Source organism: Rhipicephalus microplus, unplaced genomic scaffold (genome assembly GCF_043290135.1).
Source record: "Rhipicephalus microplus isolate Deutch F79 unplaced genomic scaffold, USDA_Rmic scaffold_74, whole genome shotgun sequence".
Lineage (NCBI taxonomy): Eukaryota > Metazoa > Arthropoda > Arachnida > Ixodida > Ixodidae > Rhipicephalus > Rhipicephalus microplus.
In genome coordinates, this window is record NW_027464647.1 from 1,215,377 (window position 1) to 1,227,622 (window position 12,246).

Here is a 12,246-nt window from a genome sequence, read left to right on the forward strand (position 1 = left end):
TTTCCCAATAACAATATCCAGCAATGCACAATTTCGAGCTATGTTTTCCCTCTGCAGTGTTCAGAAGGACCACAATGTCGTTGCTGGCACTGCTATTACTTGACCACAACACCAAATATGTGCTTCTAAACGGCAACTATCCCCTCAGTGACACAGTAAAACAAGCAGCATTGCGCTGAAAGCACCCACAGTGGGCAAACCAAAGGCCCTGCAGTCTAGAGCTTGGTTTTTTCACTCCACAATGTGGAAGCAACAGCAGCACTTGCAGTGGTGTTGGCGATGGGGCGAGGCACAGCCAGCCACGCTGGCACACTGTCTTTTGGCAGGTAGGAAGGCATCAGCAGGCAGGCAGGCCCTTCCATCTCTTATGCGGTCAGCGGTGTCTCCGCCGGTGGTGTCAAAGGTGTCGCTTGCCGGCTGGTCGCAGCTCAACCGCCTCAGGTGGAACGGCTCCCCGTGACCCTTGATGGTGTCGAGAGGAACCGGAAGATGATGCTACACCGTGCGTAGCGGGGACACGGCTGTTGTAGTGGCCTCTGCCATGGCCGTAGCCGTGGGACGGGCCTGCCGGAGGCGCGCTCGGTCGTGGACCACCAGGGTACGGGGGTGGTGGACCACCAGGCAGAGCGGAAGGGTCGGGCACTCGTCGCTGCGAGAGTTGCATTGCAGCAGAATTAGGCAATGCAATCTACAGCTGTTCTCACATACCAGTTGTGCTTAAAGCAAAAGGGCCACACAGTTTACCAAGTGCAGTTAGCCATGTGAAAGAATATATATGATATGCACATTCATTGTGCTGGTTCATTTGACTAAGAAAAGCAATTAAAGGGGCCCTCCAACACTTTTGAAGCACCAATATTTTATTTGTGGTTTGCGTAAGACCGATGGATAGGATGATTTTAGCAGAGGTCTAAGCACCAATATGAAATTATTTTATATTTTAATCCCGCAATGATGTCACTAGATCACTGCAAACTGCATCAGCACATAGTGGCACTCCCCAAAACTGTTGCAGGTGGAAATAGCGACGGATAGTGCAAGCCCTTGATTGGATAAATGTCGCATTACAAGCAATCGTGGCAAGGTGTCAGCACATATTACTACCATAATTACTCAAATCTAATGCACACCTTTTTTCCGATTAAGCGAGTTCATAAATCGCATACGCGTTAGAATCGAGTACGAAAAAAATGAATACGGTCATTCTATTGCCATCGGCATTTTTAAAATGGCCGCCCCCTACGTGCGTCGGCATCACGCGTCGGCCATTTCTGCCTATGTGTTTCCCATGTGCGGCACTTCGTACGTGTGCTGAGGAGTTTATCATCTTGTAGTGCATTAGCATCGACGGCATGGATAGGCCGACTACAAAAACTCAACGAGTGCACCACGATGCCGCTTTTACAAGAAAAGTCATCGCGTGTGCAGAAACGGACAGAAATCGGGCTGCGTCGCGGTCGTTTGGAGTTCCCAAAACGTGCGTGTGGGACTGGCGGAAACAAAAGCAGAAGGTTGTCGACAGCAAAGCTTCACACAAAGGCTTCAGTGGACCACAGCAGGGTCGGTTTCCGCAAATTGAGGAGCTGCTCGCCGAGTATGTTGCTTGAGCAGTGAGTGGCACAGCGACCCGTGACGACAGCACTGCTCCAAGTGCGGGCTATGCAGTTAGCCTTAGAAAAAGGGCTAATGCCGAGCCAGTTTAAAGCGAGCAGGTGCTGGCTAACTAACTTTATGAAGAGGAAAGTCTTTTCCCTTTGAAGGCGAACGGGCATATGCGAAAAGTTTCCGGAGGAGTACAATGAAAAGCTTCACAGTTTTCAGAGGTTCGTGCTAAACTTGCGGCACAACAACGGCTACCTGCTTGGGCAAATCGGGAATGCCGATCAGACGTTTCTTCGACATGCCTGGCACCACAAACGTCGAGAAGAAGGGGGCGAAGCAAGTTCGCGTGCTGACATCGGGCCACGGTAAAACTAGAGTGACGGCAATGCTCGGTTACACGTCAGAGGGGCACAAGCTTCCCCGTACCTCATATTTAAATGGAAGACGCTCCCGAAAGAAGTCGTTTTCCTGAGTGGTGTGGTCATGCGGGCCAATGAGAAAAATGGGTGCGCGTTACAATCGATGTCTTACCTTTTTTTTTTTTTTTTTTTCGTCGTGGAATCCGTGTGCACGTTACAATCGAGGGTGCGGTAGAATCGAGTAAATACGGTATTGTGTTTTCTTTTTCTTTGCTGAGCTTTTTCACTAAACCCCGAACAGACACCGTTGCAACAACAACAAAAAAAAAATCCTTACGACTACAAAGCACGCCAGAGGCGCCTGCTACCATTTCACCTCCTGATTATTTGCTTGCGTAGGTCGTATATCCATACAAAAGACTTCTCTCTGTTCCCTTTTCTTGCCTCTATGTGTTTGCGAGCTGCCTTTTTCTGCATGCGAGGTAGGTTAATGATTGTTGCTGAGGTGGCGCAAGTTCAAGTGATGCCCCTACACCCTTGTAGTTCATCGGCTAGCCCACCGAACAACTCACGAAGGGCAACAGTACACCACCCCGGAAATACCCTTTTGAGAATGAAAGGAGGAAGCGAAATGAAATGTGGCTGCCAGGTTTCAGGTGCCACGTTTGTTACCATGGGAACACCAACAATACGTTGGAGAAGACAAGCAACAATGGTGTGGAGCTTTCCCTACATGGGAGCTTCCAGTTTATTTCATTGCGGGAGCTCTTCAACATCACCGGGTCGAGTCAGGGGCGAGTGAAATGTGGCACGAAAATCAAATTGAGGGAAGGCATTGTTTCTTTCTTTTGTTTTTCAGCATTTGTGTGTGTTGAATGCCCTGAAAAGAAAAAAATTCAGACTGCGTGCCGCTATTACTGCCATTCTTGCTGCACTAATCTGTCCATGCTTCAGTCTATGCGAGTAATGAATGGGGGGTTGAACAGCGTTGGAGGACCCCTTTCAGATTCATTAAGCAGAAAGCCTCATAGCAGTATATTCATTGGTTTATCTCCGGTTACTCAGTCCCGTGGCCCTACTCCCATTCACATGTCTGAATTTTCCTGACTGCTTGCAGCCATCCTGTTATTCCTGTAAACAATTGGTTACCAATTATTCCATCAGAAAGTTTGCTCAGCCTCCACTTCTATCGGTTACCAATTATTCCATCAGAAAGCTTGCTCAACCTCCACTTCTTAAAGGTAAACCCACCACACATGCATGCCCTACGAATTGATATTTCATCACTCACTAAGCTGACATCTGGGAAACAGTGGACAGACCTTTCTGCGGAAGGTGTCACCAGGCCTGCGCAACGTGTCACTGATGCGCAATGCAGGAGCCTTTCGTGGGTTGCTGCTGGGCGTATGCACGGCACAGCAGCGAATGAACACTGCCATCACCACTATAAGTGCCACCAGCATCAGCAGGACAGCCCACCAGTTAAGCTGTATGACAAATGAAAAGAAACAAAGCTCAGTGAAATACAGGTGATGGCATTGAGAATCCATAAAAACTTATCTGTAGCATCGTTAGAGGTTGTAAAGTAGCAGTGCAGGAAAACGAAGAACACGCAGAGATAAACGAGCACTGGCTGTGTTTGCCCGTCGTTTTTTTTTTTTTTTTCACTGTTATTCTACAATCATGAACAACCAACAAGCCTAATTCACAGCCATTGTGAAGCGTTAAAGGCCTTGTTTTTTTTTTACCCTTTTCATACAAAATTAAATATCGCCAATGCAAGATCAGTTAGAGCCCTATTCAATGATGTCGATACAACACTGATAATCATTGAGCAGCACAACTTCAAAGAAATCGCGCCAGCATGCTTACTCAAGAGCAAAAGGTAAATTGCACCTCCATATTCATTGATTGCAGTAAGCAAAAGAATTGGGCAGATGTTATTGTCTTTCAAGAGAACTGTGGAAAAGTCAATGGCATTCATCACCAGCACACAGCATAGGCCTAACATATTTTGGTAGACATTTGTACACTCTAAAACTAGGCTTGGGCAAATAGTGAAATTTTAGGTTCAAAGCGAATAGTGGTTTTGGCTGAATAACTTCGAATCGAATTTGAAAAGTGTATTTATCACATATCTATATAAAGAAACGGGCACATATTTGTCATGACCAAACTAACCTGCACAATATTTTTGAAAATTCAAACAAGACCTGTGCAAATTCCATTTTTTTTTTTTTGCATCAAATAAAGCCAGAAAAACAACTTTGAATGGTAATAAAATTTCACTTTCCATAAAATGCAAGTGATAGCCAGTAAAATATGTTACATTTTAAAATTTGCTATACTTAGAGCATATAAGTCGGTATAACGAGCATTCCAATCGAAAAAAATTAATTGAAGCGGGGCTTCACGGCAGTGCGGATTTCTCCCAATCACAAGTGTTTTCACAGCTCAGCACCACTTCACAACAGCGAAGCCACTTTTACAAAAGAATGTGCAGCACTGTCACAGCGAAAGCTCAAGAAGCGGCCTTTACCCACTAGTATGCCATAAACAATCATAATTTTTGTATAGTAGGCTGGCATTCGCTATGCCAGCAGTTCTCAAATGGGGCTCCGCGAAGCCATTTTGTATGATCCGCGAAACCCTCATCCACATTTTTCTGTAAGCGTGACTGTGCCATGTATTGATGAAATGTCCAAAATGAAGTGATGTGGCACGTTTGTTTGATGTTGTTGGTAGCAATAAAAGGCACCTGTTTCACGCTCCAATTGTATTAATTTACCTACGTATCCCCTCCCCCCTCTGCTGCAAGGGTTCTCCCATCACTTCCACCAGTGCACAAGGGGTCCCCCCGACACATCCATGCCTGAGAACCACTGCACTATGCTATCATTCGCCCTTCTTTGGAGAAGCGCTACACATTTGCTAGGAATATTGTGCAATATTTTTATGCAGTGGCTGCCTACAATGAAGAATTATGTCTGAAGTGGGTATGTGCCACAGTTAATAGGTGAACAATAACAAGCTTCTGTAATGAATTGGATCATTGGATGACCCACCCTTTACGCAATTCGCATTGTGTGGTGCCTGGTTGTTCCTTTCTAAAATGCTTTTTTACTCATATTCGCACAATTCCTTTCCCGCCATCAAGTCTGTCTAAGGCCAGTTTTGAAAGTAGTTCCAATCACCGACATGGCTCAGTGGTAGAATATTGTCTTGGCATGCAGTGGACCCGGGTTTGATTGATGTGTGGCACTTTTTGGCGCAAGGGCCAATTGATGGCCAAAGAGCGCCATTTCAATGAGTAAGGATGTGGCTGTATAGGGGCCTTAAAATTCTTCGCGATAATGTGGGTAAAAACATAAGTATTAAAATCATGACAGTGGCGTGATATGCATAGTAAAAAAGAGTGACAAAGGTTTTGATAATAAAAACGTGTAAAAATATTTTACACTAGCGCAAGTACCTCATCAGCACCCTTGTGTCCAAGGGCTGCGAGGCAAGTGCTTTTAAATGTAGTCACTGCAGCAGCAACCTCTAATAAGAGGTCGCGCTACGCATTGCCTGGGTATATGACATGATAAAAGCGAACATCTCTTAAAAAAGCTAGCACCGATTTATGAGTGAACAGTGGTTCCCTACCGACGAATATTGCAGGGTGTAAAGGTATATGTTGTCGGTAGGGTAATGAAAAGTGTTGTTTTCTTGGAGTGTCTAGTTGTTTGCACTGGATTAAAATGTGAAGAACTGTTAGTGCTTCACCACATCTGTCACACAATGGTGGATCACCACCGGACAAAAGATGTGAGTGTGTCGTGTATGTGTATCCTGTCCTGAGCCTCGTTAGTGTTACCTCTGTGTGACGTGATTTTGATACTGGAGGCCAATGGCCAAGGTGTGGCTCAATAACGTGTAGTTTGTTTTGTGTGTCTATCCCACTTGCTCTGCCAGTAGTCCCTGAGCTTTCGCTTGAGAAACGGCTTAAGATCAAGGGCTGGGATTGATAAGGGTGTAGTGGCAGTGCTTTCGTGGACGGATGCAGCAAGCTGATCCGCCATCACATTGCCTTGGATGTCACGGTGCCCTGGCAACCAGTACACTACAACATGTTGTTTGAGTGTGTAGAGTATGCATAAAGTGGAGTAAAGTGAGACGAGGACAGGGTTTTTTTGTTTTTTAAGATTGTGCAGAGCCGTTACCACACTGAGGGAGTCCGTATAAGTTACTGCTTTTTGTATTTGTAGTTGTTTGATGTGTTTAGCAGCCACAAGTATCGCTTAAGCTTCCGCTGTGAAGATACTTGTGCCTGGATGTAGAGGGCCAGCATCCGAAAAGGATGGGCCGACAGCAGCGTAGGACACAGAGGAGTTAGACTTAGAAGCATCTGTAAAGAACTCAGGACGTGTGTATTTGTGTTGAAGTTCCAGGAAGTATGTTTGGATATGGGCAATAGGCGCATGTTTTGTAACTTCTAGGAAAGACACATCGCAGTCTATAGTCTGCCACTGCCACGGTGGCGGGTATGCTACAGGAGCCATTAAACTGTGTTCAAGTGACACTCCAGTTTCTTCAGCTAGACCCTTCGGGCGAACTGAGAAGGGCTGCCTCATCGAAGGCCTGTTTTGAAACAGAATGGAGCTCGACAAATCATTAATAGTAGAGTATGAGGGTTGCTTCTTGTCTGCTTTCACCTTAAGAAAATATACAAAGGACATGTAAGTTCTTTGTAGATGAAGCGACCATTCATTTGACTCAACGTAAAGGCTTTCTACAGGGCTGGTGCGAAAAGCACCCGTAGAAAGGCGGATGCCCAAATGGTGCACGAGATCCAGCATCTTCAAAGCACTTTGAGTTGCAGACTGATAAACAACAGCCCCATAATCTAAGCGGGTGCGAATGAGGCTTCTATACATGTTCATGAGACATTGCCTGTCACTACCCCACGTAGTACGTGACAACACTTTTAGAACATTCATGGCTTTTAAACATTTTGTTTTTAAATACTTGATGTGCGGTACGAAGGTCAACTTGTTGTCCAAGATTAAGCCTAAGCATTTATACTCAGCTTTGACAGACAGACGTTGCCCGTTCAGTCGAATGTCAGGTTCCGAGTGCATGCCTCTCTTTTGAGAGAACAAGACACACGTGCTTTTTTTGTGGGTCAAGTCGAAATCCGTTTTCATCTGCCCATTTGGAGACCTTGTTTAAACCCTGCTGAACCTGCCGCTCACATATTGCCAAGTTGCATGACTTGAAGCCAAGCTGAACGTCGTCGACACATGTACATTAGAACATATTGCGGGGGATGGACAGGTGCAAGGAATTCATTTTGATATTAAAAAGTGTACAACTAAGTACACCACCTTGCAGTACTCCCGTCTCCTGGACAAATGTTTGGGAGAGAACACTGCCTACATGGACACGGAATGTTAGATTGGACAAGTAACTCTCGATTATGGAAAACATTCTACCGCGCACACTCAGGCGAGACAAGTCTCTTAATAGGCCAAAACGCCATGCTGTGTCGTAAGCCTTCTCGATATCGAGGAACGCAGAGAGGAAGTATTGTTTGCGGGCAAAAGCGTCTCGGATCTGTTCCTCGATACGCAGCAGATGGTCGGTCGATACGCAGCAGATGGGGGCCTTTGGTGGGGCTGTATTCAAGGAGGGTGGGGCAGCCGAGGCTACTCCCACCATGGGGGCTAGTGGCGTTTGCCTCGGCACGCTGGGCGTGGTCCAAGGCATTGCCGAAAACCGAAGTGGTGCTGACCCCCTCGCACACTTCGGCATACGATGTGTTTCCCGCAAAATGCGGGGAAACGCACTGCCGCGCTTCACGGAAGCTTATGTTCAATTTAAACTTTGTAATTATAATTTCTTTTTCCCTTTTCCAGGCCACGCATGACCTGGAATATGAAGGATGGTCACCCTCACAGTTTGTGCAGTGGACTTGTAGCTGAGAGTCATCGTTAGCGGTATGACCTTTGGTGCCGCATTTCGCGCAGGTAAGCTGTCCTCAGCAGCTCTGGGAGCCGTGCCCGAACCTCTGACACTTAAAGCAATGCCGCGGGTTGGGTATGTATGGTCTGACTGGCAGTTTAAGATATCCTGTTGCTATTTCAGTGGGGAGAGTGCTAGATGCGAAAGTGAGTATGATGTGTTTCGTTGGGGTTTCTTTATTTTCTCTTGTTATTTTAATACGCTGCACCTGAATGACATTTTCTTCTTTCCAGCCTGTTAGAAGCTCATCATCAGAGAAGTCCATCAGGTCTCCATCTGATACAACACCCTTCACGGTGTTCATGGTTCGATGCGGTGTGATTGTGATAGGCTGATCCCCAAATGATGTAAGTTTATGCAGTCTCTGGTACTGTGCGTGGTCTTTTACTTCGAGTAGCAGGTCACCACTGGCGGTCTTTGTGACTTTGTAGCTTGCGCCTAGCGCCTGGACACAAGGAAAGGTGAAATGCTTCCAGCTTTCTTTTCTGTACTTTCACAGTGAATGATGTGGTATTTCGGGAAGTTATCTTTCTTGTTTGGAAGAAATTCAAAAATTGCATCGATGCGCCACCTCTTGGAGGGGCGATTGGTTGTGAGAGGGCTAGAAGTTCCCATGAATTTGGTAGCTTATTCGGCGGCCTTGCCAGCCACCCACCACCGAGCCCAACAAGGGGACGCTGCGAGACGCGAAGGAGACGCAAGCACCAGCCGTACATGGCCGCTATAACCTAATATATCTACCCAAGGTTGGATATCTACACCAGGTTAACCCTTGCCGCCGAGAATTGTGGAAGTAAAAAGAAGTGAGGAGAGGACCGGAAAGATCAAAAGTAGTAGAAAAGACGAAGATGGAGAGAGAGAAGGAGACAGGAAGAGGCGACTGCCGATTTCCCCTGGGTGGGTCAGCCCAGGGGTGCCGTCTACGTGAAGCCGGGGCCAAAGGGGTGTGTTGCCTCTGCCGGGGGGCCTTAAAGGTACAATTACCCAGCGTCAGTCAGCTCAACCCCCAGGATCCCCTTTTCCTCGGACACGGCAAAGCCACGCACGGCTAGGCGTGGGAGGGAGTCTAAACTCCCCCGTTAGCTCGGGTCTGTGGTGTCGCTACACACCAAACGCCTGTTTGCGCAGGCGCCCCTGCGGGGAGTGGACCTGGGTTTGAATCCCACTATGTCACGACACGTGTTTAATGAATGTTTTTATCAGTTTTTCTTTTCTTATTTCATGCGATAGTGGTAGCGGTCACCAGCGTCGGACAACGCCCCGGTAATGGGCTCTTTGTTTATTTCCACCACCTATATTTTAAACAAACTCTGAGCATGCAAACAATACATCTCATTTTGTTTTTTAAATTTCAGGTGAAAAAGTGCCCATTTTGTTTACTGGCAATTACGATTCTAATGGTACTTTAATACAATCAGAATTGCTTGTATCTAGTCGATGTCAAAAAATATTTTCTCTGCATTCTTGGTCAAAACAACGGAATAAAGTTTATTTTTCAACAACACATAGGAAACTAGCTACCTGGTGCTAATAAAATTAAGAACATTATAAACAAAACAGTTACAGACAACACATCTTGCTTCACTTGTGTAGGCTAAGCACCCTTGAGGTATTTCACTCTGGAAGCTTCAGGGCAGTGTGGAAAATTTCAAAACGCTACGCGAGGCGGCTTCACTGGCGGGTACTCGCACTGTTCACATCCAAGCTGTCTTCGTCATTATCAAAGGAGCTACTCATTCCCCGCCATTGTTGTCTTCACTTCCTGACACAAGAAAGATAAATATCTGTACATGAATCATCATCACCCGAAGAAGATGACGAAAACAAATAGCTTGTTTTTGGTGTTCACGGGCCAGCTATGCATGGGTCGCCGCCGCCACCACACGCTGTCTTTCCATACAAATACCGCGCTCCTGCTGCAGGAAAGTACTAAATCCTAACGCTGCCCTCTAGTGGATGACACCGAATGTAACCCATAAATGCGCGCTTTTCCACCTGAACGCTAGAGGAGAGTACCGACTCCGCTAGGACAAGTGCTATGCGTCCAAAGCAGTTTGGTGACAGTTTGGGCAGGGTGAGCACAGCTCGTCCAAAGCAGTTAAGGTGTTAATTGCACTTCGGACAACACTGATGAGTCAATGTAAAACAAATCAGCAGTAAGATAACGATTAAGCAACACTGATGAGTCAATGTAAAACCAATCAGCAATAAGATAACGTTTCCTGGGATTTAATGTCCCAAGACCACAATATCGCTATGAGGAATGCCACAGTGAAAGGCTCCACAAATTTTGGGCTCTGTAACATGCACTCAAGTCTAAGTACACAGGCCTTTAGCAATTAACCTCCATCGCAATGTGGCCATGACGACCGGAATTCAATCTCGGGACCTTTGGGCCCGCATGAGAGCACCACAACAACTAGAATGTTGTGAAGGACAATCACCAACAGTGAGAGGCTACAACGGTTACAGAAGGCAGGACTGACCGTGACCCATTGCTTGACAGTATGCAGTGACTGCTTGTCAAAGAGGAGTCGCTTGAGACGTGCCAGTGGGCCCTCAGCATCCACATTGCGGCACTTCTGGAAGACGTCGCAATAACCATGGAAGTTGTTGCACGGCGAACCCGGCCGCAGCTTGATGCCCCGGATCTCCTTCATGCGCTCGATCTCGTATGTGCTCTTGCAGGACTCTGGCTTGTCTGTGGACAAGAAGCACGGTGAAACATAAACACACTATAACAATGCAAGCACTGTAAAAAAAAAAAAGCAGTTTTCATTTCCTAACACGCTGATGCTCGAAACAGCAAGAACAATCACTTAAACATTGTTTGCATTGCAAGTCTTTTGTGATTGGGCATATTCAATGTTTACAGGGCAGCTGTATATTAAAGGGACCAGCAACCAATTTTTACAGTACTCATTTACTTTAGAACGATGGAAAGCTCACCATTTAGTGTGTCTAATCGAATATGGCAAGTGAGAAATGCTGTGAAATATCTATAATCAAAACTTGTTATCTGTGGCAATTATGATGTCAAATACAAACAACACATGCTGCAAACAGCACAAGAATGGCTCGTGCTTGTGTGTGGCGGTTCTCTGCAGATGTGAAAACACTGCACGCATGCCCCATGGTTCACCATATTTCAATTAGTTGCTGCCAAGGCAGTGCCGCTTCTCAGGGAGCAACTTTTTCAGCTAATTAGGCACAGAATATGACGGAGTTGAATAATAATAAGCATACTCTAATTTTGAGCACGAAATGTAGTGTGCACGAAACCATCACACTATGCACAGCAAAGTTAGCAAAGTGAATGACTCCATAATCCAGATTCGAGACTCGTCTACAAGGCTGCGCGACGTACGTTCCTCGTAACTTTTAAATGCAATTTAAAGATGGAAATCCTACATGGGTCATGAAAATGATGCTCGAACCTGTGAATTCAGTCTTTTATTTCCTCCAAGATCTATTCCCACATTCTGGCCAGTTGTTGGCACCTTCAAGTCTTTTTCATCCTTTATCATTTGTTGATTCTTGTCACTAATAGAATGTATTGTAGGCATTTTATACAGACTTCACTTTCTTATAGAGTACAAACATTGGGTATGGGTGTGGTAAACATTGAAAACTTCAGATTTCTCGTTCAGACTGTTTAACATTCAGTTAGATCACAACATACATACACAACATACTTTCCCTATTTAAAATATTGAAACACCACAAAGCTTCATCAAAAGTACTGAAACGAGTCCAAAGCACAAAGAGCTTAAGAAAACCAGAATTCGTCAGAGACTCGACGGCTCTTAAAGGACCCCTGAACCACCCAGAGGTGGAAATTTAGTTGTGGTGTGGCAGTTCTTCACAAGTCTACAACAAACACGTAGTCATGAGAATTTTTGAAGGTGGTGCCATAATAGCAGAGTTACATGCATTTGACTGATGAACAAAACGTGCAGATCACTCATTTCACTCTGCCCCGCCGCGGTGGTCTAGTGGCTAAGGTACTCGGCTGCTGACCCGCAGGGCGCGGGTTCGAATCCCGGCTGCGGCGGCTGCATTTCCGATGGAGGCGGAAATGTTGTAGGCCCGTGTGCTCAGATTTGGGTGCATGTTAAAGAACCCCAGGTGGTCTAAATTTCCGGAGCCCTCCACTACGGCGTCTCTCATAATCATATAGTGGTTTTGGGACGTTAAACCCCACATATCAATCAATCAATCATTTCACTCTTTCCTTCGCTACCCTCCTTTCCCAAAGCTGCTTTTCCTCCTTGCCAAG

The 12,246-nt window shown here is 45.9% G+C and overlaps 1 protein-coding gene across 1 annotated transcript in view; it reads right to left on the bottom strand.

Annotated features, from left to right (window-relative positions):
* Positions 1–214: 214 nt before the first annotated feature.
* LOC142790160 (disintegrin and metalloproteinase domain-containing protein 10-like) overlaps positions 215–12,246 on the bottom strand; it is a 45,144-nt gene continuing 33,112 nt past the window's right edge. The window contains exons 12-14 of the mRNA XM_075885161.1: positions 10,454–10,668; positions 3,284–3,448; positions 215–649 (exon numbers count right to left, since the gene is read on the bottom strand). Coding sequence (XP_075741276.1) covers positions 398–649; positions 3,284–3,448; positions 10,454–10,668 — 632 coding nt within the window. The 3' untranslated portion in view covers positions 215–397. The remainder of the gene's footprint in view (positions 650–3,283; positions 3,449–10,453; positions 10,669–12,246) is intronic.